The following is a 27,728-nucleotide window of genomic DNA, read 5'->3' as shown; positions in this document are numbered from 1 at the left end:
GCTGCAGCGATGTCAGAAGAGAGGTAGAGCTGAGGAAAACCTTGGAGGCACGCCGCTGAATCTCTGCATGATGGCAAGCGTGAGATAGGGGAGGTCTGCAGCTCCAAGGGCTACGAGCCTCCAATCAAACCAATAGTAAGCCAAATGTGTTAAATTTGAAGAAGCCAATTAAAGAAATTTAGATGTTTTTCGAAGAAATTTAGATTTAAAACGAATTAATTAGATAGGAGAGAAACACAGACACAGCTAATCAAAGGTTCAACTGAGTCTAATCTGGATAGGAGGAGCCTCGTGGGCATGTCTTTAATGCTTGTAGACCCAGTTGGATTGGGTCCTGACGGAGTCATATCCATGCCTGGATGATGTCTCCACCTACTAGAAGAATGGCAAGATTTGAGTATGATGTATGATGATGCTGAACAATGCACACCACTATTTCGACTATTTGCAACAAAGTATGGTGTCATCATATATTTCAGTTATTTTGTTCTTTTAAAAAGTCTTGAATGTTTGGAAATCAACTGTAATTGAATTTTTATCCAGAGCCAGACAAAAACTTTTCTAAGTGTTTTCTATCAAGTTGATTTCTATCAATCATTTTTCATTTTATGATTGCAAATCTAATTAAATACATTTATTAAACTTATGAATTTTTCCTCCCTAGTTTTCCGTGTCTTATTAGCTATATTCATATGGAACTGAACCAGATTAATTAAGGTTAGTTGAGTTAACCATGGATGAAGATGTGTTTAATGACAGCTTCTCATTTAAGAAGCCTCACTACATTTTTTTTCTTTTCCTATTTCAGAGTGAATTTTTCATGGTCTTGTTCTCTGCAGTCCAGGGAATGCAGAATGCTTCTGTTTAAGGAGTTTGGATGAAGATTCTGATGAAAACAAGGGATCCTCTTCTGTGTAAACATGTTCCAAGTGGACATATTCATTTGCTATGTGAGTCATTGCCTCAGAAGTGCTTGTCTATATATTAACCTTTGAAAGATGCCGCACCATGCCATGTTGACAGTTTAAAAAACAATTGGGAAAGCATTTGGAAGTGTAGATGATGTTCTGAAGGTGGCAGAGAGCTTGATGTTTTGGGTATGGAAATGACAGCTGCTGGCTGCTTTGCATTGCAGTGAAAATGAGAAAACTTCTGCCATATGCTTAGCTGTCCCTATTACTCTCATTGCTTAATGGCTCAATTTACAATTGGACAGCCTGAAAGAAAAATCCAGCTGCTGCAGTTGCAGGGACAAGTAATGTAATCTCTACTGTCAACACAGATGTAAACTATTTTGTTCAGAGAATGTGGGGCAAAATCTAAAGCTCAACATCTCCCTACATCAGAGAAAAAGCTGCTGCATCCCAACAAGATGACCGGTAACAAGATGCCACCAACTTTGCATGGGAAAAGTTATTTCTGCTTGTGAATAAAGTCATGTGTAGGCTAGAATGCTTATAAACTAATACTAATGGCTGCTTTTGAGTGAGGTCATATTCCACAGTCTGCAACTGTATTTATAAATTGCTGCTTTAAAAATCTGATCCTAGTTTTCCTTTTGTAGAGTTCTCGTGTGATAATTTAAAAAACAACATGGGTAAGCAGTCTCTTCTCCAAAAGTATGGCGATATAAACTAGTTATGCACTTTTTAAAGTTGTCCTGAATGGCATCTTAGCATTTCACAAAAAGAAAGACATGGTCTCAAGCATAACCTCCTACAAAATGGAAACATATGCAAACAATTTTTACAGAGGGAGAGCGCGAAAGTATCCTATCAAGATTTTCACCAAAACATACAAAAAACAGAGTTGTTCCCCAGCATCTGTTTTTTATTTTAAACAGCCAAGATTTACCAGGAAGGGCACAAATAAGTTCACTGTGCATAAATACTTAACCACAAAACTTGTAAATGATGATCGGATGCCAGCTGATAAAAGGATTTGTTCTGTATACAATGAAATTCTACCCCTTTCGCTGTTTAATTGCACACATGCTGCACTGTGTCTGTTGAATTTCTTCCTGCAATTTGGTTGCCCACTTGACATTTTCAAACTCAGCTTTACAACAGCAGCATTTGAGAAATTAAGTTTCTTTCTGGGTTGAAAAGATGCATTTGGAGACAACAATAAATCTTTCACGACTTGGGTAAAGGTCAAAGCAGTAAAGCCAAATTGTTTTTAAGAAAAATATGTGATTATTTTATTAACAGAGGGTGATGAAAATTTATGAGGGTAAAACTCACATGGGTTATTTAGAGGATTTTGAAATAACAACTTCCCACCCAGATGGGTGAGGGAAAAAGCAGCTACAAAGACACACACACACACACAAATAGAGAGACACGTGCATGCGCTTCTGATCATCTAATTAAAAAAAAGAACAATTCCAATTTAATAGTTGATTAGCTTTTTATTTTATAGCAGAGCATTAATAGGTCTAAATTTAATAATTATTTTACCAGTATGCACAAAAATGGAAAGATACTTTAATTTCCACAATGGATGAATGGCTGGAAAAACTGTTGGAACTAGCATAGATGGTTAAATTAATTGCTCTAATCAAGGAAACGGTTACATCCAAATTTCTTTCTACCCGGAAACCACTTTTGGATTTTGTGCTTGAGATGGGGGGAAAAAAAGGAAACATTGACTTTGGGTTTTGTTGATTAGCTAGGTTTATTGTTATGGAAATGCTAATGCATATTATGTAAATGTAAAAAGTTGAGACTGTTATGTTACTCTATTGAGCTAAAAAGAGTCGGAAATCTATGCTTTTCTTTCCTTTCCTCCCGTTATCCTACACCTTTTATCTTATTCCCTCCTCCCTTTTCCACTATTTTTATTTGTATTTTATACTTTAATAAAACATGAATAAATATTTACCCTTCAAATTAGAAGCTTAAAACAGTTCTAAGCAGACAGTTTGACTTAACTGCCAATCCACTCTGCCATCTTAAAGACAGTTGGCTGTTTCCCCCCATTTTTTAAAGTCTCAAATCTTTCAACTATTGGGCAGCATCTCCTTTCCCACAACAGTTGCCTCTATAATAATTTAAATAACATTGTTCATATTCCTGGATTATTTAGGAAGATTTTCTCCAGTAAAGTCTGGAGATGATGATGATTGAGTATGCTTTGATCCAGTGGAACTGCTGTCTGGATGAATCTGAGGCTTGGCCCTATTGCTCCATTCAGCTGGCTTGTATTTCCATCTTAATGTATGAAGCTGCTGTGTAAAACTGTACAGAGCCAAACTATAAGCAATCAGGAATTTCCTCTTTTCATTTAACTCTTGCGGTAACACAGAAAGTCTGGCCACAATTACGGTTTGCAGAGGCAAGTTTATGTCACACAAGACTAAAGGAGAACATAGACAAGAGTTTTCTGTAATGTGGAACAAAGAACAGCAGACATAATTATCTAGAATAACCTCACAGCTTCCACCCATGTGCAGGCCTTAATAAATCTTTCTGTGCCTTTGGCATGAGAAAAAACAGGGGGGAAGAAATAGAGTGCTCACTTGGATTTTTTTTCAAAAAGGATTTCCTATCATTTGTATTTAATATATAGGAGGAACTCTGGAAGGATATATTTGGCATGTTTTTAGGTTGTAAAAATCTAGGTGGTCACTAGATGGCAGCAGATGGACTTCTGTATCTCTAAGTCATTTTGCTGCCACCTATGGCAGCATAGATGCCATATTTTACAGCTTAGACATAGTATGCCCGATAGTGTGTTTTTTTAATTTAAAAAGCCAACTTTGAGAGCACTCACAGCTTAATACACCCCCCCCCCCCCCCAAAAAAAAGTACTCACAAATATGTGGCAGAAATAAAATTAACTGTTGGAGGAGAAATTTAAATTATAGCAATGGCTAAAAAAATCCTATAATTTTATAATATACTAATTCTGTTCTGGAATTAGTAATCCTTGCTCATACAAATTAATGAACCCAAAATAGATGACGTAAAGGAATGAAAAGCTGATGCTGAAGATGGTAGCTTATTTCCAAACAAGGCAAAATATTTGATAAACCAGGGATCACAAACTATTTTGGACATTTGACATTTCAGGAGCCCTAATGCCAGATTTCATGAGGCTTATTTATTTTCAAACTGCTACTATATTGGACAAAAGCGGTCCTAAACTTCCCACTTAGTAGAAGGAAAACTTTTATTTATTTTGCTTTCAGATGAAGACGCACTTTTGAAGTTGCTGCTTGTTTTATTTCCTCCAAGATATTTCCTATATCCCAAGCTTAACTTTGTAGGGAAATGGGCAGAGCTCCTCAAAGCATGAGCTGTCACTAGCCACGTTTCTTTTCTAGTAATTTGAGAGGAATGAGGCATTTCGCAAATAACTCTAATGTTACTTTATCTATACTTTATTTTGTTGCATGCTTATTTCCATTTTTTAAAAAATTAAAATTATTGGGACTCTGATCCCAATATGAAGACCTTAGAAGCACTGGAGATAAACCTCAGTCTGGGCTATATATTTCAAAAAGCTGGGTTTTTTCCTAAATGTAAAATAAATATCTCTATAAGAGAAATAGTTATTAGTATGTGATTACAGATGGACCAAAATGGAAGTAGATTCTTATGCCTTAGATAAGGGACCCAGAATATGGAGGTTTACCGTACTTCATAAAGTCTGTCTCAGGCCCATACTTATGAACTCAGTACTCCTTTCAGTCTATGAATTGGGCAATTGTCATATTCCTACTTGCCAGTAAATCCATTAAAGTAGGGCTTCAAAACTACAGGCTTTATTTTATCATCAAAAGAAAGTTGAAATTAGTAAACATTTTCCAGTGCTTCCCCCTCTCCTCTCCTGAATTGGTTCCATTCTCATAACTAATATGTTTACATAGTAGATAAGACTACTGTATGCCTCTAGATTGTTTTTTTTCCCTTTTAAATACAATTTCTATTCTTTTCTCATATGGAATATGATGCAACCTAAGTGTAGAAATTATGAAGTAAAATCTGGTCTAGACCAAGGATAATTGCCTTTTTTCTGACTTATCCAAAAAGTTTCAGATATACTATTCAGTACTAATTCATAGTACTTCCATATCTTAGCCATGACTCTCTCAACTATCCAGGGTTAGTTATTTAACATTCTTTCAGGAACTGCCAAAGATTAACACTCTTTCCCACCCACATTAATACTAATCTACAACTGGCCAAGATATGAATGTGTTAGTATTTCACCTTGTAGAGGGAAAAACAACAATAACAACGAAGAACCTTTACAGAAAAGACTGCAACAGAAAGGAAGGATAAAAATTAGCTTAAGGTTCAGCAGCTCCACCTGGAGAGGGCCATCGGCAATTGTATTTTGTGCAAATATAAATATTTGTACATGGACAGGCAGAAAACATTTTGGTAATCAACCCAAGCATCAGAGTATTGAAGTAGCCCTTAGCACACATATTGACTAAATAGAAATCTAAAACTAATTCCTTTACCCCTTTTACATCAAGAAATAATGTTAAAGAAATAAAAACAAGTATTTTAAAAAAGTTTTTATAAAACCAACATTGCTATATCTATGTTACCTGTAAATTCTTAATTATCACCACTATATACATTATGATGCACATTATACACACATTCACTTCTAGGGGAAAAACATCCTTAAATAAGGATCAGGAATCATTAAACAGTGTTTAAAGAAAATGAAACCAAAATTGTTGCTTGTCATTTCAATGGCATATTGTACCAGTTATCAGTTGCTGTGCCATACGTCTACTTTTCAGCGTAATTTAGTAGCCGTATTTAGCATTCAGATGAGTTCTGCCGTCACCAGTTTGACCTGCTCAACAGAGAAAAGAAAGTAATATTTTAACATTTAACAGTATTTTTTTGCTATAATGCTTTTAAAATAATTTGCATTACTGTTGTTTCAATGATTTTGCCTCAATGGTTTTTTAAAATGTGTTGAAATTTTTTATTTTTATGTAGTTTTAACTTTAAATCCCATAAATATTTTCTTAATGAGTAGGATAAAATGTTTTAAACATATTAGCAAATTCGTTAATTAGAAATTGATAGGTTAGAAACACAAAAGGTACATGCAGAATATGCAGGCTATTTGCTATTTGTGAAATGGAGCTAGGAAACCTAATAAATATGTGTATGTATGTATACCTCTTACAACACTGTGTGATTTTATTACTGAAAAAATAAATTACTCAGAAGTTTTGGATGTTGCCCAGTAAAGGACTATTCTATCTCCTACAAAGATAGGCAAGGCTGTTGCCATTATTTCAACTCTAGCTTTCAATACAGCTAGGACCAGAAGCACATTGGGAAGAAGATAATTAATACTGTCAAAGATGCTTTCGAATCTGAACAGCATCATTCTTGCAAAAGCAGGGCCAGGCTTCACATAGAGGGAAGCAGCTTCGATTCTCTACCAAAATCCACTTCTGGCCATTATATTCAGAGATGGAACACTGATTTTGTCTGTACTTGCTTAGCATTTACATAACTCCATTTTGAAGCACAAATAGGAATCTATAGCATATCCCCACTCCCAGCACCATTCTGATTGCATCTTGTTTACTCTGTACTTCAAATAAGTTAGGTTTTTTTATAATGTATATGTGTGTGTGTGTGTGTCTTTGAGTCTACAGTTTTCTTGCCAAGATTTCAGAATTGGGTTGCCATTGCCTCCTTCCTAGAGTTGATAGAGAGTGATTGGCACAAGGTTAGCCATTAAAATGGGACTAGAACACCTATCCCTAAGTTTTCTTTGTTCATATATAACAGTGATGGCGAACCTATGGTATGCATGCCACAGGTGGCACGCGGAGCAATGTCAGGGCACGCGAGGCGCTGCCCTTTTAGCTGGCCAGCACGCATGCGTGCGCTGGCCAACTGAGTTCACCCTTTTTTAAAGCCATTTTTCGCCCTCCCCAGGCTCCAGAGGCTTTATAGGAGCCTGGGGAGGGCGAAAAGAGCCCCCCCACCCCCCCCAGAGGCTTTCCGGAGGCTTAATGAGTTTCCCTGAAGCCTCAGGAGCAAAAAAACCCGGCTCTACGGGCAAACCGGAAGTTCAGGAACAGACTTCCTGTTTGCTCGGAGGGTTGTTTTGACTGCCCCAGAGGCTTCAGGGAAGCCTCTTGATGGTTCCCGAAGCATTCGGAGTGCTTAAAACGACCCTCCGAGCAAACCGGAAGTGACTTCCTGTTTGCTCGGAGGGTCATTTTGAACCCTCCAAAGGCTTCAGACGAAGCCTCTTGACAGTCCCTGAAGCCTTCAGAGTTCTTAAAACGACCTTCCGAGCAAACCGGAAGTGACCCCCCCCCCCCCGGTTTGCTCAGAGGGTTGTTTTGACTGCTTCGGAGGCTTCAGGGAAGCCTCCTGAAGGTCCCTGAAGCCTCAGGAGGGCATCGGGGGGGGCAGGGGAGGCTGTTTTCGCACTCCCCATGCTCCTATAAAGCCTCTGGAGACTGGGGAGGGCAAAAAAAGCATGAAAAAATGGTGGGTCGCGCCTGTAGTGCTCGCATGCACACTCGGGGGTGTCTCGCATTGCATTATGGGTGCAGCACACCTGCACACGACCCCCCAGCTCCCCCCCCTTATGGCCACTTATGGCACGCGAGCCAAAAAAGGTTTGCCATCGCTGATATATAAACTATATTTTGTCAGCAACTCATGTTCCACAATTACTCTGTCCCTTTACCTTCAGGTGGTACCCATACACAGTAATCTGGATCATCTTCTGGATAGTTTGAGGATAATGAATGTTGACTCTGTAGGACAGAAAGTAATTTGCTTTTTGTAAACGTATTCCAGTATGCTCAACTTTCTTGCATTGTGGGCACACTAGTCCAGAATCACATAAATACATTTTAAAAAATGAGCGGGAGGCAAAATTTAAATTTAGTGATTAAACAAATCAATAGACTAAATCTGTCAAATGTTACATTTTGCTAATAAAATTATTAGTTTTGCATAATTTAAATTCTTGTTACAGAATAACACACCAACGTAAAATGATTCCCATCTCTTTGCAAAGCAGTTGATCCCAAGATTTAAAATAAACAAAAACAAAGCCACCTCAAAGCACTCTGTCCTGTGTGTAGAGATGTATTCAAGTCTTGAATATTTGGCAGTGGCAAAATAAAACAGAGGTAGTGGAATGTTGCTGGCAGGCTGTGCAACCAGTTGGATGGGGTGGGGGGAGAATAATAGAACACAACTTGTATATTTTCTGACATCTAGAGCAATGTTTCTCAACCTCAAAAATTTTAAGAGGTTGGACTTCAACTCCCAGAATTCTCTTGCCAGCTGAGGTTGAGAATGAGTGAGCCTAAAGCAAAAATGTAAACTGGAGTATCAAAGTCATATATCTGGCCAAACATCACATGCCTAGAATTCATTTCCAATTATGATTTGTGAGCAAAGTACTGTTTTGTCAGACTGTACTCTGAGGCTTGCTTTATACTGTATGAGATGGATTTTTGTACCAAATGAGGAAAGAACTAAATAAAATATAGGTTTTTGTGTGTGCTGTGTTAGAGAATAGTTTGATTTTTAAGTCTATTTTTCCTTTGTGAAGGAGAAAAAAAGTGCAGGATCTCCTGACTCATGCACTACCGGCTAACATTCAGTTAAGTACTACGCAGATTTGTAAAGCAAGATTGACAGCAGATGGTAAAAAAAGCTGCACATAATTTCTCTATCATTAGCTCTACTGCACTACCAAGAATGATTAGGTGAGATATTTTAATCATTGCTGGTTTAATGGAAACCAAGCATTTGAATTATAATCCTTTAATGTAAACTCTTGTAATGTTTGTGAGGAAAGCTACTATTCCCAAAATATCAAGAAGTATCTCCTTCTGATAAGTATAAAAGTTGTCCCTCCAAGAGCAATATGCAATAGGATCAGGCTGAGACAAGGAGACAATTGTGCTCTAATTCCCTTAACAAGCAATTCTTCTTCTAATTCATAAGGGAGTCTCTCTCCCCCCCCATTCAAAATCTCTTCCCCCATTCCTACCCCCAAACATGGAAAGAGTGTTCAGCATCTGATATCCATAACTATAATCATGATTATCTGGATTGCACTGCCTCAGACCAAATGGTGTGCGATCTGGGACTCACAGATCTTGCTCAAGGAGCAGTGACAACTGAGAGTCTATGAGAGCTTTTACCCAGCCTTGGGTTATGCACTGGTTTGAAGTCATACCTAGCGACTTCTAGACTGGGCTACTGCCATGTGCTCTACAAGAGCCTCCATTTGAAGAGCTTTCAGCAACTGCAGCTGATGTAGAATGTGGTTAGTGGTGTCTATTTTTTGGTACATGGAATACCACTGCTCCGTGATTTGCACTGGCTACCAAGGTGCTTCCGGTTCCAATTCAAACTGCTGGGAGTCTTCTGGTTACGTTGATTGCTGTTGTTTTTTTGTGATTTTCAACTGCTGTGATTTTTATATTTTTTTATTATTTTATTATTTTAATGCTGTAAGTTGTCCACGGTAATTTATTCAAGATAGACCACTATATAAATCTATGTAACAAAAAAACCAAAAAGTTTTGTCCTTCCAACTCACCTTAGGTTTACTGCTATCTTTCTGATTATTTGGGTTTTCTGCTGGCATCTCAGGTGCTAGTAAAGTAAACAGTTGGAAAAACGAAGTTTATAATAGCAGTTCTTAATTCTTTGGTTAGTTTCAAAATAAACAATTCCTTTCTCTAAGAACAACACATAGGGAGTTGTGAAAATAACGCACTGTGTCTCATCTGACAAAACAGTGCAGATATCTCAGAAATGTTTATATCAGTAGGACTGTCATACTGCCTTTGTAATATATCTAAGGTGAAGTATTATTAACATTTCTAATTTCTAATATTTTGTCTGAAATATATTTTCCTTAGTTTCTTCTTCCTTAAATTTATTGTTTCAATTGCTGTTATACAAGTATTTTTTTTTAATTGAACTATCACTGATAATTATTTTTCTGTTACGTTCCACCAATTTACTTTTTTTAAAAAAAGGTAAAAGTAGTTCTTCACCTGTTTGTGTATTCCACTCCTACTGGAAATAGTCCATCACTAATGCACCATTTACGATTGTTTTTTCTCTTCATTCTTCTGAAAAGTCTCGAGTTTCTAAATTAATGCTTTTACAAGAACTGAGCTTTTATAGAGATAAGCTGAGCATTCAAAGTCCAAGATCTCTCTGGATTTGCAGGATGAATAAAAAAGTTTCAGCAAGGCTCAGCATGACTGGTTTGAGGCTCCTGAATTTTTCTTACAGCCCCTCAGGTGACAGGTTCGAGTGGCTGAGATTGATATGCATCAGAGATCTGGAGAGGTTGAAAGTTCAGCCCAGGCCCAGTGGCTGGAAGCTATCCACTTTATTTTCATTCTAAATTTTGCAGTGCAATATTGAATGCAAAATATTGTTTAAAACACTTTCCTTCATTTTGAACTAGGAAAAAAGTGGTCTTCCTAAGAGCCAACAACTATTTTTGTCACAGGTTGTGAAATATAATCTGTTTCAGTATTAATGAAATTGTCATTTTGTCCTGGCATTCATAACCCACAGATTATTCAAAAACAAAGAGCTGGATAAAACAGCTTACCTTCTAGTTTTATCTGCAATTCATTCACTGGGGAATTATGAGCTAATGAGCTTGTATGCTTGCTTGAAGACTCAGACTGAGACTTAAGTCCTGTAAAAACACAAGTGGACCCCAGAAATTTAGTTAATTAGGAATAGAAATAGTAACTTCTACACTTTTTCATTCCTTAAAAATAGAGTTTTATCAAATTAGAGCAGCTTTTCCATTACACACAGCAATGATATTGCAAAATAAAGCAAGAGATAAGAGCAATTCATTAATCTCCAGACAAATAAAAACAGGGAGCCTTAAAATGTGAAAAAGAAATCAGATTGTATAAAAATAAAATATGATTTTTTTAAAAGAATGGGAATATCAAATAAGAATGAGCATTGCCTTATTGTGTATGTATGCACAATATATGTACTGCATGTTTTGATTATGATGAAGTGACCACCATGTTGCTTCTTCTGATATCCCCTCTCTCTGAACACTGCCAAACAAAGTGCATAAAAAAGCTAATGCATAACTCAGGCTGTTACAGACACTGCATCCTAGACTGTCTGGGCAGAGCTGTGCTAGTTTTGAAAAAGATACTTTGCAACTGAGACCAACTCATGATATCAGTTCTTTCCTTTCAAGCTCCAAAGAATGTGTGGCCTCAAATAATGTAGATACAATAGTCTTCTTATACCAACCTGCCTGGTTATTAATTGGAACAGACATTGTTCTTGGTTCTGTATGAGGAAAATTAATCATTAAACTTCCTCAAGAGCAAGGATGGTTTCTTTTTAATTGCCCTGTAACAGAAAGCTTGCCTAAGATCAGTGCTACAATCTTTTTGGTGATAGGTTAAACTTCTATTTTTGCAGGCATTTTCTTGATTTTTTATATTAGTTGTTTTTACTACTGACTGATTTAAGATTTCCCCCTATACCACTATTAGGTAATGCTTTTGTATTACATTTATAATCATGCTATTTTGTAACCACATTGGGTTGATGATACAGAATATAAAGTTTCAAATTAAACTTTTAAAAATATTCTGGGCAATATGAGAATTATGCACATTTCCCATAGCCCACTGCATTGTAGTGGTCAATAAGGATTCTGAGTCCTTCTCTCTCAGCTTAGCCCACTTAACACCTTACCAATCTTTGGAGCTTATGGAGCCAAGCACCTTCTGAATATTGAGAAACAATGGACTTTGCTGAAAAGAGGCTTAGATAATGGAAATGTTGGCTAATGCATATGGAAGATGGCAGCCCAGTGAGATGCGCCCCTATCGCCCCAATGGGGCCAGGCAGGCTGCAATCACTTCACAATGTAGTCGCTCTCAACAATAGTTTCAGTGCTGCCACTTTTGCAATGGGTGTCACTAACTTTGTCTTTATACCTCCCTCTGACTGTTTCCACAGAAGAGCCAAGCAGATGGACCTCATGTGTTTTGGTGCTCAACCTCTCCCTCCCATTTGCCTGGACATCCTTTCTACTCTATTAGTACATGAAACTGAACATTTACTATGTTAAGTAAATACAATTGCTAATAAAATGACTAAATCTTCACTTTATTAAGTTCCAACTAATTATAATATGTGCAAGTTGAATGAATATTTTTAAAAAAACAGTACAATTAATCATCATTAAGGAATTCCATACTTTGGTTTCTGGGTGAATAAGAACTGGAGAGGGGATTCTCTCCTTTAACCATTTCCATCTTTGTGTTCTGTGAGCTTTGATTTACACTGCTGTTCACATCATCTTCCTCCTCCTCCTCTTCTTCTTCCTCTTCTTCTGGCCTCTCATCTTTCATCTTTAATAGGTTTACCGGAATATCTGGACGTTTCATGGGCAGCTTCTATATTGTAAACAGAAATTACAGTAAAGATTGTTTTTCAAATGACATTGAGAAATAAGGAAAATTGGAAAAGGTACTTTAAAAGCTGATCTTATACATATGTCTAGGAATAAGAAGTTAATGATCTAATGTTTATTTCAGAAAATATATAGTTCCTATAATAAACATGTGAGATGCAAATTCTGAAATCCTGTGGCAGCTTTTCCCAATACTGTCACAGTATTGTGTACTTGGAAAAGTTCTACAATGTAAAATTAAAACCCACTGCCTTTTATTCTTCTCACTTACTTACCCCTACGGTCCCTGTTTTTAGTCTGAATTTGCTTCCCCCTTTCATGGCACCAAATAGGGGTAAAGTTAGCTTTTTGGGCTTACTCTGAGATTCCAGATCTTGATTCTGAAACCTAAAATGAAATATATCAAAAGATTAACATCAGATATTGAACAAAGTTTACTTATACGGATAACCTACAAACAGAGTCCTACACAACTCTACTTGGGCTGGTTTCGTGCAGTACAGGTTTATATGACTGATGGAAACCCGATGCAACTAATCAAGGCCAGTTCACATAATAGTGCATTTCTTATCTCAAGCATGAACTTGTGTCTCTTGCAATTGCTCAGTGGTGGTGCCCACACCATCTCATTACAGTGGTTCCCACACCATCCACAATTAATTCAAACCATAATTTAAATTGAAGTCAGAATATCTTAAGTTCGAATATAACCTGTATTCCATTACAATTGCACTTAATAGTTAAAGTACAGTATATTACATATTTCACTTTATTTTATTGATTAGCCCTTGGGCCATATCAAAGATTCATATATTTATTTAAAATAAAAGGAAAAGTCAAAGTGATTAGTGCTGTGTAATCAAACTCACTGGGACTTCAGCTGTGGCATGGATGCAGGGGTAACTATCTTAATTAATCCTTTCAATCGCTGCTGTTCCTTCCTCAGTTCAAAGGTTCTCAAATGAAGTTTTTTACGTGTCACACTGTCTACGGAACACTCTGACTTGATTTCGGTCATGAATTCATCCAGTGAATCCTGAGTTGCTGAATGGGACTGTGCTATGGGAAATTATATATTAAAACACATACGTGAAATACAGATTCAAATATAGTTGTAAATACATAAATAATACAGAGAATATCTGCAAAAAGCATACAGTGTTTCAATGCATTTTGGTATCCAATTACAGTTTTTGTGGCAATATTCTCCCTTCTCTTTCCCATTTAAAGATTAAAACAATATTGATTAATTTAATCAAATTACTATTTTTTAAATAAAGGAAATGATAACACCAACCTGTCCTATGTAAAAACAAACGTTTTATGCTTTGTAAAGTCACAGTACATGTTAAACTTTAAATCTAATGCAAGTAAGCATCTTATAGTTTGTACTTCACAAAACATGCTAAGATAATGGCTAGACATATCTCCATTTTAATTCACAGAAAAACTGAAACAAGTCATATTTGATTCCCAGGAATTGATTTCCTCAATCTCACTGTCATATTATTGTATCTTCTTTCAAAAGAAATATACTGTAATCCTGTTTCTAATACCCTGTTTCCCTGAAAATAAGACCTACCCAGATAATAAGACCAATCGGGCTTTTGAGCACATGTGCTAAATAAGCCCTCCCCCGAAAATAAGCCCTCCCCAAAATATTTCAACACAGCAGCAGCCATGAGGTGACCACGCTCGCTGCCTCCTGCACCTCAAAAATAATAAGATCTCCCCGAAAATAAGGCCAAGCGCTTATTTCGGGGGAATCAAAAGAATCCAACTAGCTGGCCTGGCTTAACTATAGCTCTATCTTCTAATCCCCCTGGCAATTTTAAATTTTAGGGTATTTTAATGTTTTTAACTTTATTATTATTGTATTATTTTTATGAATTGTAATAACTGATGTTGTGTTTTTATACCTCCTCCGTGCGATATGCGATATGTATTTTTATTGTACGCTGCCCCGAGTCCCTTTGAGGAGAGGGAGCAGCTTATAAGTCTAATAAATAATAAATAAAATAATAATAAAATAAGACCCTATCTTATTTTCAGGGAAAAACAGTATGGATTTTAAAATATAATTTGAATCTGTAAAATATGAATATATAGTTATATATAGAAGCAAACAATGTTACCTTCAATAATGTTGATATATTTTGAACTGCATTGTCCCCTATATACTATCCTACTTAAATTTTTTAAAAAGTATTATAAAATCTAAGAATTCGCACACCAGTAAGAGAACCTTCCTCTCAGAAAATAAGAGAATATTTCCCCCGATTCAGGGATTGTAATTTCCTTTGAAAACAAGATTATTCCAAATATTCAATGCCCATACTATCTACAGGCTGTGGAAGTCCGGATGAGGACAAACAGCCTTCAGGTCAATCCAAGTAATAGTGAAAGAATGTAGATTTGGAGGCTATTTAGTCAGGGAAATCTATCATCATTAGTTTTACTAATTTGTGCTAATTCAGACAGAAGCAATGGGAAATTTGTGAACTGCCTTAAACTCCTGTTGCTGTTGAAAGAATAGATGGCAGCTATGGCTAAGGCAGCCTTTACACAAATTCACTTTATGTTACAACTGTACCTCTTCTAGATCAGGGGATCCTTTTATAATTACTCATGCTATAGTTACCCCTATTGACTGGACTATTCTGGGGTTGCCTTTGAAGACTGCATGACAGTGAGAGTATGTGTTGTATTTCCTCTTCCTTCTTATACACATTTCAGTCAATTGAAAAGTTGTCAGCTGAGTCACAAATATTATCTGATATTCTAAACTTAAAAAGTGCCTCAGCCTTTTTGCCTAGATGATGGATCCTAGATAATGATCATCTTCCTTATTCTCTACAATCTAGCTCTATTTATCTCTGCCCATTCTATAAGATAGGATATGGCTTGTGTGCTCCATGTTCTATTAATGAAACAATCTCATCATGTGAGATCCATGAAGCATGCTTTGTCGAAACACTTGACACATGCAACATATGTCTCCCTTTATCTTGTGAGCCTTTAGAAAGGTCCCAGAGATAAAAAAAATATGACATGATGAAATCAATCATCTTTTTTATCTGGTTAATTATCTTTTTCTCTGGTCACTGCTGAGTCAGTTAAGTCCACGAAAATAAACTTATACTATTAAAAGCTGGTGTCAATAAAAACATATTTCAATGTTTGTATTTTAATTAATCATATTCTACAATTTGACTCTGCCTGATGCATAAATATATTACTGAAGGAATGATTTCAAAGCAATTTTATTTTTATTTATTTAGAAATTTATTTGCTGCCCATCTCGTTTCAAAGTGATTCTGGGCAGCTTACAATGTAAAAATAATACTTTTAATGATCCATCTGTGTAAGACAGCCTGCAATCATATATACCAGTGATGGCGAACCTATGGCACGCGTGCCACAAGTGGCACGTGGAACCATTTGTCAGGGCACGCGAGGCGCTGCCGTCAGCTGGCCAGCGCGTATGCACGCGCTGGCCAGCTGAGTTCACCTTTTTAAAAGCTATTTTTCGCCTTCCCCAGGCTCCAGAGGCTTTATAGGAGCCTGGGGAGGGCGAAAAGAGCGCCCCCCCCGGAGGCTTCAGGGACCGTCCCTGAAGCCTTCGGAACACTTAAAACCACCCGAAAGCTTCAGGGACCGTCCGGAGGCTTCCCTGACACCTTCGGAGTGCTTAAAACCACCCTCCGAGCTCGGAGGGTCGTTTTAAGTGTTCCGAAGGCTTCAGGGACCGTCCGAGGCTTCCCTGACGCCTTCAGAGTGCTTAAAACGACCCTCCAAGCAACCCGGAAGTCACTTCCAGTTTGCTCGGAGGGTGGTTTTAAGCGCTCCGAAGGCTTCAGGGAAGCCTCCGGATGGTCCCTGAAGCCTCCGGAGGGCCTCCGGGGGGTTGGGGGAGGCTCCTTTCGCCCTCCCCAGGCTCCTATAAAGCCCCTGGAGCCTGGGGAGGGCGAAAAAAGCATGTAAAAATAGGGGGTGTCGTGCATTGTGCGCGCATGCGCACTGGGGGTCGCGCCTTGCATTATGGGTGCGGCACGCCCGCACTCGACCCCCCTGCGCTCCCCCCACTTGTGGCATGCGAGCCAAAAAAAGTTCGCCATCACTGATATATACAATGATAAGTTCCGATGAGATTTTCCCAATTTTAATGGAAACGTATAGCCTTACTTGTCCTTGAAGATTTCAGCTTCTCTGCTATCTCAGAGAGCTCCCTTTCAGCTGCATGTAGTTTTGCAACCTATAAATAGATAAGATACCTATGGTAAGTCAGACGTCAGTACTTATTTGTTTTATCTTTCTTTTCAAAGCTTAATTTGCTCTTACCAATGAATCATATGTTTCTGGCTTTTCATCTATCTTTCCAGCTTTCTTCATTCTGTTGAGTCGTTTCTGTTCAATAACTCCTGTCCGATCAAGGAATATGTCATCATCACTATCGTAGAAGTCTTCTTCTTCCCAATTCTTTTCTTTTCTTTTCCGGGACACTAAGGGAAAAGTGTTTATATTTTTATTTACTTATCAAATTTCTATACTGCCTATCTTACCTGCATGACTCTGGATGGTTTACATAACCCACAGATAAATTTGCAAATAAAATATTGACAAAAGAAACAAAATACAAGCAAATGGAGGCCAATAATCCATAAATATTATTTCACACATTTTTTAAAAAAAAACGTCATATAAGATCACATATTTTTGATGAAATTATAACAAATATAAGTAGTATATTATGAGAATTGAATGACTCTAATGTTGTAACTTGCCAAAAGATGGCTGTGCAGATATACTTGAAGCTCTAACATAGTGACTCCTGAACTTTTTGTCATAATATTTTTTAGTGTAAACTTAATGTACATACCTCCCCTAAATATCCAAGAAAAATGTATAGAAATCAGCTATGAAAACAATACAATAAAACTTTGAGTCAGGAGGATTGTAACAATGTACAATTAAAAAGTTCTTCACACCTTCCCTGAATTCTGTCTATAAATTATCAAGGGACCTACACCTTTGGGAAACAACATTCCAACATGTTGTTTGAAATCTGTTCTCCCACTTCAGTGGGTTGTAAGTTGGTATGAGAAAAGGCTGTGTTGCTATTGTTTGTGAAATGGAAGCTTGCAGTCAGTACTTGCCACTATGCATTGATTACTTTCTGACTGCAGAAGGAATCCTTCCAACTGAAATTCACTACAGAACATATTTTTATGGCTAAGATTGTGTTAATAATATGAGTCACCCAAGAGGCAAACACCTGTCAGGACCTGGCTGAAGAAACAAACTTTTAAGAAGCCTGTCCTTTGCCGGCAAATGTGGTTAATATATGAAGAAGTAAAATATTTACAGGTAATATTCAAGGATCATTTTCCTATTTCATTTATTATAATATACATATTTAAACTGCAGTTATTGATGCAGAAGGCTTATTTTTCGATCAACTCTTGTTTAGAGCTCCTTATCAAATGGTGAGGTTAAAAACCCCTTTTTAAAGAGTAACTACATTCAGACTGATGATTTTATGTCCGCAAGAAAACAATGAAGCTCAAAGAACACCAAGAACTCCACAGTAAACTACATTTAGCCATACCACAAGTACAATAGGCATACATTTACAAAAGTTCTTGATAACAATATTGCTTCATTAAGATTTCTGCTGAGAAAAAAATCTGGCCATATAACTTACCTGCCTCTTGTCGCAAGACACCCCTAGCATCCAATATTCTGCAGGCTTCCAATGCACACTGGATCATTGCTTCTTTTTTCTTCCCTGAATGAATAGTTTCTGCTACAAGCTGTTTCCCCGAGGCATCATCTATAGGCAGCCTATCCAATTTAATGGGGTGAAAGTATAAAGCAAAATCAACTGTTCAGTCAATTCCTCTGATTTGTTTTTTAAATTAAACATTTTAAAATTGGCTTAAGCAAAGTGTTTTCCTGTTATTTTAAAGGCAAGGTGTTTTGTTATTTCAAATTAGTTTTCCGTTCCAGGTATAATAGTAAAAATCACAATGTCATAGATGTAATAGACAAATGAGGAAGAAAAAAAAGACAATGCCTCCCACCAACTAACCACCAGCCAGAAAACAAACAGACAAACCAAATGAACTATTAACCCCCATACCTACAAAATAAATAAATAAATCCATTTTAGATATCAATCCATATCTGGAAATAAGTGACATAAAATATTTTGCAGCCTGTCTAATTGAATGAATATACACAAAATTGTTGCATAACATACATACATACTTCACCCTACAAAGCCAGGTGCCTGTTCCATGAGAATCAAATTCATATTCCAATTCTTCACCTAGATAAAGAGGGAAAGGGGAATCAAATTATTGATTTTAAAGGATAGCTTTTTAATATTTATATTAATCAATATTTTATTACTGTTGTAAACTTGTTAATTTAATTACATGGATTAAACCATATTGGAACTTCCAAATTGACTGAAACATTAATCATTTGAAGTCTTTTAATAGTAGCTGCTTATTAGATGTCACTAGCTCTGCATACAATTTCATCTGAAATGAATTGCTATGTTTTATTTGGATTCATTTATCATTTACTACATCCAACAATATATGTGTGTCAAGTAGTGCTGGATGTGACATTATTTGGCAAATGACCGAAAACATGATCTACCATAAGTACCAATGACATATTTTTAGTAAGTAGAAATGCAGCTTTGGGGAGCTCCATGTGCTTTAACAAAAAGTGTTCCATATTTCAACCTTGCTCTTAGATGTTAGTGCATCTTCATACAACTTGTTAGTCAATCAGCTGCATCATTTCTTGAAAACCACAAACATGATTATTATTAAATGTCCTAACAACAATCTAATTAGATAACTGCAATATATTTCATAATAATTACTTCTAAAAAGAAATTAATAATAGCAAGAACACATAGGTGTGGCCAAGCTGTTGTTTAACTGCACTGTTAAACACTGGAAACAATCTATTTCTCAGGTTAGTTAAAAAAAACAAGAGAGTTTATAATAAGTATAATCTTTATTGTCGTTGTACTTAAATACAACAAAATTGGTTGTATTTGGGGATTTAAAAACTCAGCAGCCTTGTTTCCCTTCAAGTGGGAGGAGGGAAGGCTTCCAACAGAGGCTGGATAGTGAGTTGTATGAAATGCTTTAGCAGATCTTGCACTAAGCAATAGGGCTGGATCAGATGAACATTCTACTATCCTGGAGGTTCAACATATGATACTGGTTTTGTAGTTATTGTGCTTCAATGGCCTAAAATGGTACTTAAATATACTGCAAATTAAATAGGCAAACTCAAAATGGCAGAAATAAGTCATTCTTTTGAACACTAGAAAGAAACAAATGCACTGGATATTTGTGGCTAGCACCTTGTCAACCATCCCATTTGCAACATTCAACAAAAGAAACTTCCGGCTCTTTAGGATGACCAAGAGTAGCTTTATTGAAAGATTAATCTAGGCAAAACAGAAGCAAAGTCAGTTCTGGGATTTTCCCGCTATGGAGTTGAGTCAAATTTGACACACCTTCTCTATCAAAAAACCCTTGCAATGCCTTTTTGGGATCTTTCAAATAAAAGGCTTCTTGATCCTCTTGAAACTCCTCTTGAAGCAATTGGATTTTCTTCACCCTCTTCTTCCTCTGCATCTTCCCCTGAAAAATAAATTCAGGTAGAATTAGGCATCAGAGTTGACTCACAATGCAATAAAAACATTAAACTTTGACCTAACCTAGCATGGCTAGCATTCTATTCTCAGAGTTCCCAGTCAAATACTTATGAGAAATCAAAGATGTGACATGTTCGACTAGATCTCTTCATGCTCTTCAGAAATTTTGAGAAACATGTTGCTTTCAATACAGGAGAAATTATAGCCATGATTAGTAACTATTGCAATCTTTCTTTTTTTTTATTACTAGAATTTATAAGTACCCAGGAGAGATTACATCTTTATAACAAAATCTAAACAAAAAAAATATTAATAAACTTAGTAAATCTTTTCCCCAGGTCCCATATTATAGTTTCTATCCAAATTGTTTTTACCAGTTAGAGTTATTATTTCATTATTATTGTCATGATGGGTTATCTGTTAACGAATAAACATTTTAAAAACAAAAACATTCTATAAGCATCTACAACGTTCTACTTATTAATCACCAAAAATTAACTAAGTTTTTATTTTTTTTATTTTTTTTCCCCATTCAATTATGTTTTATTTGGGTTTCACCATTCTTAACTTTCTTATTTTACCCATAACTATTATTTTTAAGTTTTGTTACATTCCTTCATTGATTCTTGTTTCTTTCCTCCATCCACCTATACCATTTATCCCATATCTGGTAGAATTCTGATTCTTCTTTTCCCTGAATTTCTTTAGTTAGTTTGTCCATTTCAGCACAGTCCATAACCTTTCTTATTATTTCATCTTCACTTGGAGTTAGTTTGTTTTTCCATTTCTGGGCATAGGCAATCCTTGCCGCCGTTATTATATTAGTATTAAATACTGGATTTCTTTTTTGTATTTCGCAGACATTATTCCTAATAAGAAGATTTCCAGTTTCCATTCTATTTTAACTCCCGTTATTGCCTCCAGCCAATTTTTGATCTTTTTCCAAAACTTTTTAGCCTCCTCACAGGTCCACCATAAATGGTAATACGTTCCATGTATCGATTCGCATTTCCAACATTTTGGGGAGGTATTTGATGATATTTTAGCTCACCGACAGAAAGGACGACTCATCCAAATTTTATAGATTGGAACAAAATGCTAAAATATAGAGACTTAATTGATAGACAGGGAAACTTAAAAACAATTGAAGAATTGGCAGAACAGAACATGAAAGTTGACTGGCTAACTTACCTTCAAATCAAAACTAAATACAATAAAGATACCAAATTATATGACATTGAAACAGAACCACACGAATTGGATAAAATCATCCAAAGCCCAGATAGAAAAATGATAGGGAGAATATATAAATTTCTCCTGAAGTATAAAATGGAAGAGGAAATTGTGAAAGAACAAATGATAAAATGGGCGCAGAACTTTGGATGTAATATTGAATTAGACAAATGGGAAAAATTTTGGGGAACAAACTTAAAAATGACACTCTCAGTTGCATACAAGGAAAACCAGTACAAAATGTTTTATAGATGGCACCTGGCAACTATTGCAATCTTTCATTTCATACATTTATCCAGTCCCATGTCGATATCAGTCATATTCTCCAGAAACAAATTCCAAATGTTAAATATGTGTGTTGTAAAGTAGTACTTTTATTCCCATCATATAGCTTCATTTAAGGATGTTGTGTTCGAGGAAAAGAAAGGAGAAGAAAACCTTTTTCCAGGTTAACTTTTCTTTGACCATGTGTAAATCATATTACTTGATATTTTTCATGGGCTGAATGTTGTAACATATTAGTCATAGAAAATTGAACTGGCTGCTCTTTTCAGCATCTAAAAGGTTTTCATTCTAAAAAGTTTTCATCCTAAAAGCTTTTCTTCTTAAGATGTTGATCAGTAATATTTTTGCACAATATTATGCCGAGACTGCATTATAATATTGACAGTTTTGTTATAGATTCTCTTTCTTAATAATTCTTTACATAGAACCTGATTTATTATGCAGTGTTTTTCCCCAACTATGGAAAAATAGTATTTTCATCCAGTGCTTTTCATAACCCTGGGAACATTTTGTTACAGGTCATCAGCTATTAGGGGTTTTTACTTTAATGTGTGAAAGCAACAGCATTCACAGAACCATATTTGCCACTTTATTGTACAACTTTAATACTTTTAATTTGGAGAGATTGCCTTCTCTTCTCCTTGCTGTAACCATCTAAATTATTTATTGCTACCATGTTCCCCGAAAATAAGACATGCCCTGCTAATAAGCCCAATCAGGCTTTTCAGAGCATGCACCATAATAAGCCCTCCCCTGAAAATAAACCCTCCAACAACTATTTAAGCGCATGTGCAACCTGTCCCCACCATTACCACTGTACCACCTACCAGTACAGCTTGCGGGATAAAAAGAGGGCTCGCCGCAAAAACAGCGGCAGGTGAAGCAAAGTGCTTCCACTTCCCACCCTTCCCTCCCACGCAAAAAGAGCCTGCTGCAAAAACAGTGGCAGGCCAGCAATGCGATCATCCCCTCCCGCCTGTTCCTTCTCGCACAAAAAAACACCGCCCACCCCAATGGTAAAGGCAGCCTGCCTGGTTCCCTTACCCGCCATCCCTTTAGCGAGAGGTGGCAGGTGGGGGAGGAGAAGCAAGGCACGCCTCTTACCTTTCCAGGTCCGTTGCGTTCCTTGCCCTTTCACCCATTGAATCCCTTGTAAAAAAAAAACTCATGAGTTCAATTTACGAGTTTTTTTTTTACAAGAGGATTCAATGGGCGAAAGGGCGAGGAACACAAAGGACCTGGAAAGGTAAGAGCTGCGCCAATACCGCCCACCTCACCCCAATAGTAAAGGCAGCCTGCCTGGTTCCCTTCCCCGCCGTCCCTTTAGCTAGGGGTGGCAGGTAGGGAGAAGCGAGACACGCGTCCTAGAGCTACCAGAGACTGACAGCTCTGCTGCGTTCCTCGCCCTTTCACTCATTGAATCGCCTTGTAAAAAAAACCTCGCGAGTTGAACTCATGAGGTTTTTTTTTACAAGGGGATTCAATGGGCGAAAGGGTGAGGAATGCAACGGACCTGGAAAGGTAAGAGGCGCGTCTCGCTTCTCCCCCCCATCTGCCACCCCTCGCTAAAGGGGAAGGGAACCAGGCAGGCTGCCTTTACTATTGGGGCAAGGTGGGCGGTGTTGGGCCACGAGGCGTGCCTCTTACCTTTCCAGCTCCGTCGCGTTCCTCGCCATTGTGTTTAGGCAAGCCCCTGGTAAAAAAAACCCTTCTCGTGATTTCAAGAAGTTTGACTGAACTCGTGAGAAGGGTTGTTTTTTTACCAGCCGCTTCCCTGAGCACAATGGCAAGAAACGCGACGGAGCTGGAAAGGTAAAAGGCGGGCCTCGCTTCTCACCTGCCCCAGAAAATAATAAGCCCTCCCCTATAATAAGCCCAAGGCCATATTTTGTGGGACAAAAGAAAATAAGACCCTGTCTTATTTTTGGGGAAACACGGTATTTATGCATTTCACCACTCACTTAAAATATAACTCACTTACCTAATTCAAAAGTAATAATTCTATTACAAGGGTTTGAATGATCCCACTGTTGAAATTTCTCCACAGTGAGATCATCTTTTATTCCTTTAGTTAATTAATGAGGCTTTTATAAAGAACCTTTTCGCTTAGCACATTACTGGTTACTTTGTTTATGAGTACCCGGGCTCCTACAGTACTTTTTAATACTGTAAAACCTCTCCAGAAGAACATAGAAAAACAGTATTTTTATTATGAGTTTAAAAAAAACAACACTTTTCACTCTTATACTGGATTTAATGGACAGGCACAAGATCAGTTTTAAATTCCCAAAAATTTTGCCATTACAAATTGAATGATCCATCACCAGGGTGCTCTAGAGAAGAGAATTTATTTCAAGGATAAATGACTCAAGTATTTGACACAGTAAAGTTTTAGAAAAAAACATTTCAAATAAATTCAGTCAAATAATTTTTTAAATATTTGAACATAATGAATTTATCAAAGTAAATATATTTTAGGAAAAATACATCTCTTTAGAGTAGATTTTTGTTACAATAATAATTTAATTTTGGGAGATAAGATGGTATGATCTTAGCTTATAAATATCAAGCCTGAAATATGAGTAACTAAGCAAATATATCTGTCTCAAATAAATAATTTTCTTGTTAGCAAGGTTTCTACTGCTGATCCAGTAAAATCCATTACAAGTCTTGATAAAGAAACTTGTTACTTATTTGGCTGCATACAATCTAGGCTATGCTCAATTTACATCTGATATGATTTGTATAATTTTTAATGTTAAATAGATATAATTTTAAGTAAAAAAACCCCAGTTTTTGCTTTACAGGATGATTTAGACTATTGTGAAAGACAAAGATAACAACAAACCTAAGCGGATTGTGGATTCTCTGAATCCACTTGTACTTGCTCATACATGCCTGGATCCATTTCCCTAAAACTAAATATAATGCATGTATCTAGATATTTTCTCTTAGCACATTGCTGATTAACACAGGGTATATTAGATTATTTCAATCACATTTCATACAAAGAATTTGTAAAAAAAAACTTTAAGTAGAAAATGGCTGAGGGAAGTGGTAAATAGGGCTCAAGTCAGAAGCAAATTGCATCTGCAAAGCGACATAGCAAATCAATGCAAAATAAGCTCCATGAAAACATATAATTGAAGATTCTGGCAACAAAATATTATAATCTTACCCATTCCCCAGGAACAGCTTAAATCACTCCGACTATTTTCACTTTTCTTTATTTCAATTTCCTTTTGTTCCTCATCAGAATCATCACCCAGCATAGTTTTTTCTAACTTGGCCTTTTGCTGCTTACGCAGTTCTTTCAGTTGTGTTACAGTCAGTTCTGATTCTGGCTCTTGATCCTCCTCTGGACCCTGGGGATTAAAGTTATAAACTTAAAAACTATATGCCAAGAATTAAGTCCTATTAAATTAATTGTGTTTTACTTTTCAGTGATTATATAAAAAATCTGGACAGGATAACAGCAGAAAAATCAGCATCTTATTTATTCTAATCACATTCATGCTAAAGCTACCAGACATTTTCTTAAGGCAACGAAGACAAATGTGGTTGCAATATTGGAAAAAGCCTGATGCAAGTTGCAAATGAGAATAATGAAAACTATCAAAAGAGCTTTATAATATGCAAATATTCAATCAGCATATTTATTCTAACATTAAAAACGTTATCTTTCCATATTTTTATCTTCTTTTTGACATTGTTCACATGATAATTTTGTATTGTTTAAACTGTATATTTATATATAATAGCACAAGACTCAGATCTCCCCCAAAATAAAAAGTGTGAAATATAAAATAATTAAAAATAAACTAATAAATTAAAAAGAAAACAAAAACTCAAAGGGCAGATTCGATGGACCACTAGGTTTTTTTCTGCCATCACTTTCCCATGTTTCTATTTTCTTTAAGAAACATGCAATGATGAAAAAAAAACTAGTTAGCCCTTTCTCGTGTTCAATACAAATCTTCAAGGAAAATAGGCAAAATATATCTTCAAAATATAAAATCTATTGTAATATACTGTAACCTCTGCACCTCTATAACTGTCTGGTTTGGTTCTGCAACCCAACAAGACAGATACGGACTTCAGAGGATAATTAGAACTGCAGAAAAAACAATTACTACCAACCTGCCTTCCATTGAGGACCTGTACACACGAGTCTAAAAGAGGGCCATGAAAATATTTACAGACTCCTCACATCCTGGACATAAATTGTTTCAACTCCTACCCTCAAAACTATGCTATACAGCACTGCATACCAAGACAACTAGACACAAGAACAGTTTCCCCCCCGAACGCCATCACTCTGTTAAACAAATAATTTCCTCACCATTGTCAAACTATTCACTAAGGCTGCATTACTATCTTCTCATCATTCCTATCACGAATCTCCTCCCACTTATGACTGTAACTTTGTTGCTTGTATCCTTACGATTTATATTAATATTGTTTCCTGATTGCTTATTTATATCCTATGACTATCATTAAGTGTTGTAACTTATGATTCTTGACAAATGTGTGTCCAATCACATTTGGCCAATAAAGAATTCTATTCTATTCTAATGTACTGAATATACTGTACTATATACTGCGTTGTATATAATATACTCTACTATATGTACAACAGCTGAGAATACACACAAGCACTTTCGTATTTCTTATTTTGCTGTGAAATATAGTTCTTCCTATTGTCTCAAATACTATAAAAAGTCAGTCTGGTATAATGGTGAAGGCACCAGTCTAGAAAGCAGGAGACTCTGAATTCTTGTCTTCCCCTAAAGCCAATTGGGCGACTTGAGCCAGCCATTCTCTCTCAGTCCTAGCAAGCAGGCATTGGCAAACCAAAATATTTTGCCAAGAAAACTGCAGGAGCTTGTCCAGGGAGTTTCAAGGTGTCAATACTGACTTGAAGGCACCAAAACAAAAGCCAAAACCAATCCGTCCTCTCCAAAGCAAAAAAACATCTATATTATATCCCAGTATTGGGCATGGATAGAATCAAGTGCCAGATACCTTATTACCTTTGGAAGCCACACATCGTAAAGGCAAAATAAACATGGAAGAAAAAATGTAGCTGATATAAACAAAAATTGGGAAAGCATACATTTAAAAATAATGTACAACCTAACACATGGAAGCCTGCCTCTGAACTGCCTCTAAAAAGAACTAAAAAGACTAGTTTACAGGGATAAACTTAAGAGACAGCTATCAAATCCTGGGCAACATTTCCACGGGATAAGGAACAATATTTGAGTCACCTGCATACGGACTCCTGTTGCCCAGACGTTTGTGCGGATGCTGCGCTTAACTCACCTGCAAGATGAAGAGGCGGCTGCTGCCCCCGAAACGCAAGACGTGACCCACCCGGACGCGACAGTAGGTGCGGGGAGGGACCCTCGCTTTGTTGAGGAAGGTGCCGTGGGCGCTGTCCAGATCGTAGATATACAGGCCGGGTTCGGGGCTCTCAGACGCCAGGGGTTCTTCTTCCCCTTCCGCGGAGCTCCGTGACGGCCGGCACTGAAGCACGGCGTGATGCCGCGACACGCACGGATGAGCCAAGGAGAGGTCGCAGCCCGGCGCGCGGCCTACCAGGAGCCGGCTCCGACCGGCTAGGCTAACGCGGTCAAGCACCGCGCCGCCTTTTACCGTCTCCAGGCTGTAGTCGGAGGAATCCTCTTCCGAGGGGCAACCTCCCCAAGGCGGCTCCTGATACTCGGGAAGGACAGGGGGACAGGGGCCCACCTCAGGGCCGCGGGGGCGTTTAGGAGCCTCCCCCTCATCTGCCTTTCCTCGAGCGAGGGAAAGAGGCAACGGCTTCTTAAAATCCTCCGCCACAATACTCTCTTCTGTGGGAGCCGCCATCTTAGCAGGTCCGCTTCTCTAACGGGTCCCCCAGGAAACTGCTTTCCCGGTGCTTCGGTTCCGGGAAAAGCGGCCCTTCTTTGAAGGGGTGGGGCCCCTTTCAGGCTGCCGTGGAGGGAAAGCGGGAGAGCGGAAAGAAAAAGGGATGCGGCCGTGATTTTCAGGGCCAAACGCTGGACGGTAT

General features: G+C 37.3%; 1 protein-coding gene across 1 annotated transcript; it reads right to left on the bottom strand.

Annotated features, from left to right (window-relative positions):
• Positions 1–5,517: 5,517 nt before the first annotated feature.
• On the bottom strand, positions 5,518–27,696 carry SLC4A1AP (solute carrier family 4 member 1 adaptor protein). Its single transcript, XM_081940140.1, is given in 15 exon segments — positions 5,518–5,820; positions 7,696–7,765; positions 9,574–9,629; positions 10,609–10,698; positions 12,247–12,445; positions 12,738–12,849; positions 13,332–13,521; positions 16,648–16,717; positions 16,804–16,964; positions 18,167–18,306; positions 18,733–18,793; positions 20,012–20,094; positions 20,096–20,138; positions 24,849–25,035; positions 26,996–27,696. Coding segments are annotated over 15 exon segments (2,061 nt in total). The 5' UTR covers positions 27,545–27,696; the 3' UTR covers positions 5,518–5,770.
• Between the last annotated feature and the right edge of the window lie 32 nt (positions 27,697–27,728).

This window comes from Natrix helvetica (assembly GCF_964273705.1).
Source record: "Natrix helvetica genome assembly, chromosome: 2".
Classification (NCBI taxonomy): Eukaryota; Metazoa; Chordata; class Lepidosauria; order Squamata; family Natricidae; genus Natrix; species Natrix helvetica.
The sequence above is the reverse complement of the archived record's forward strand: the minus strand, read 5'-3'. Positions and strand labels throughout refer to the sequence as shown.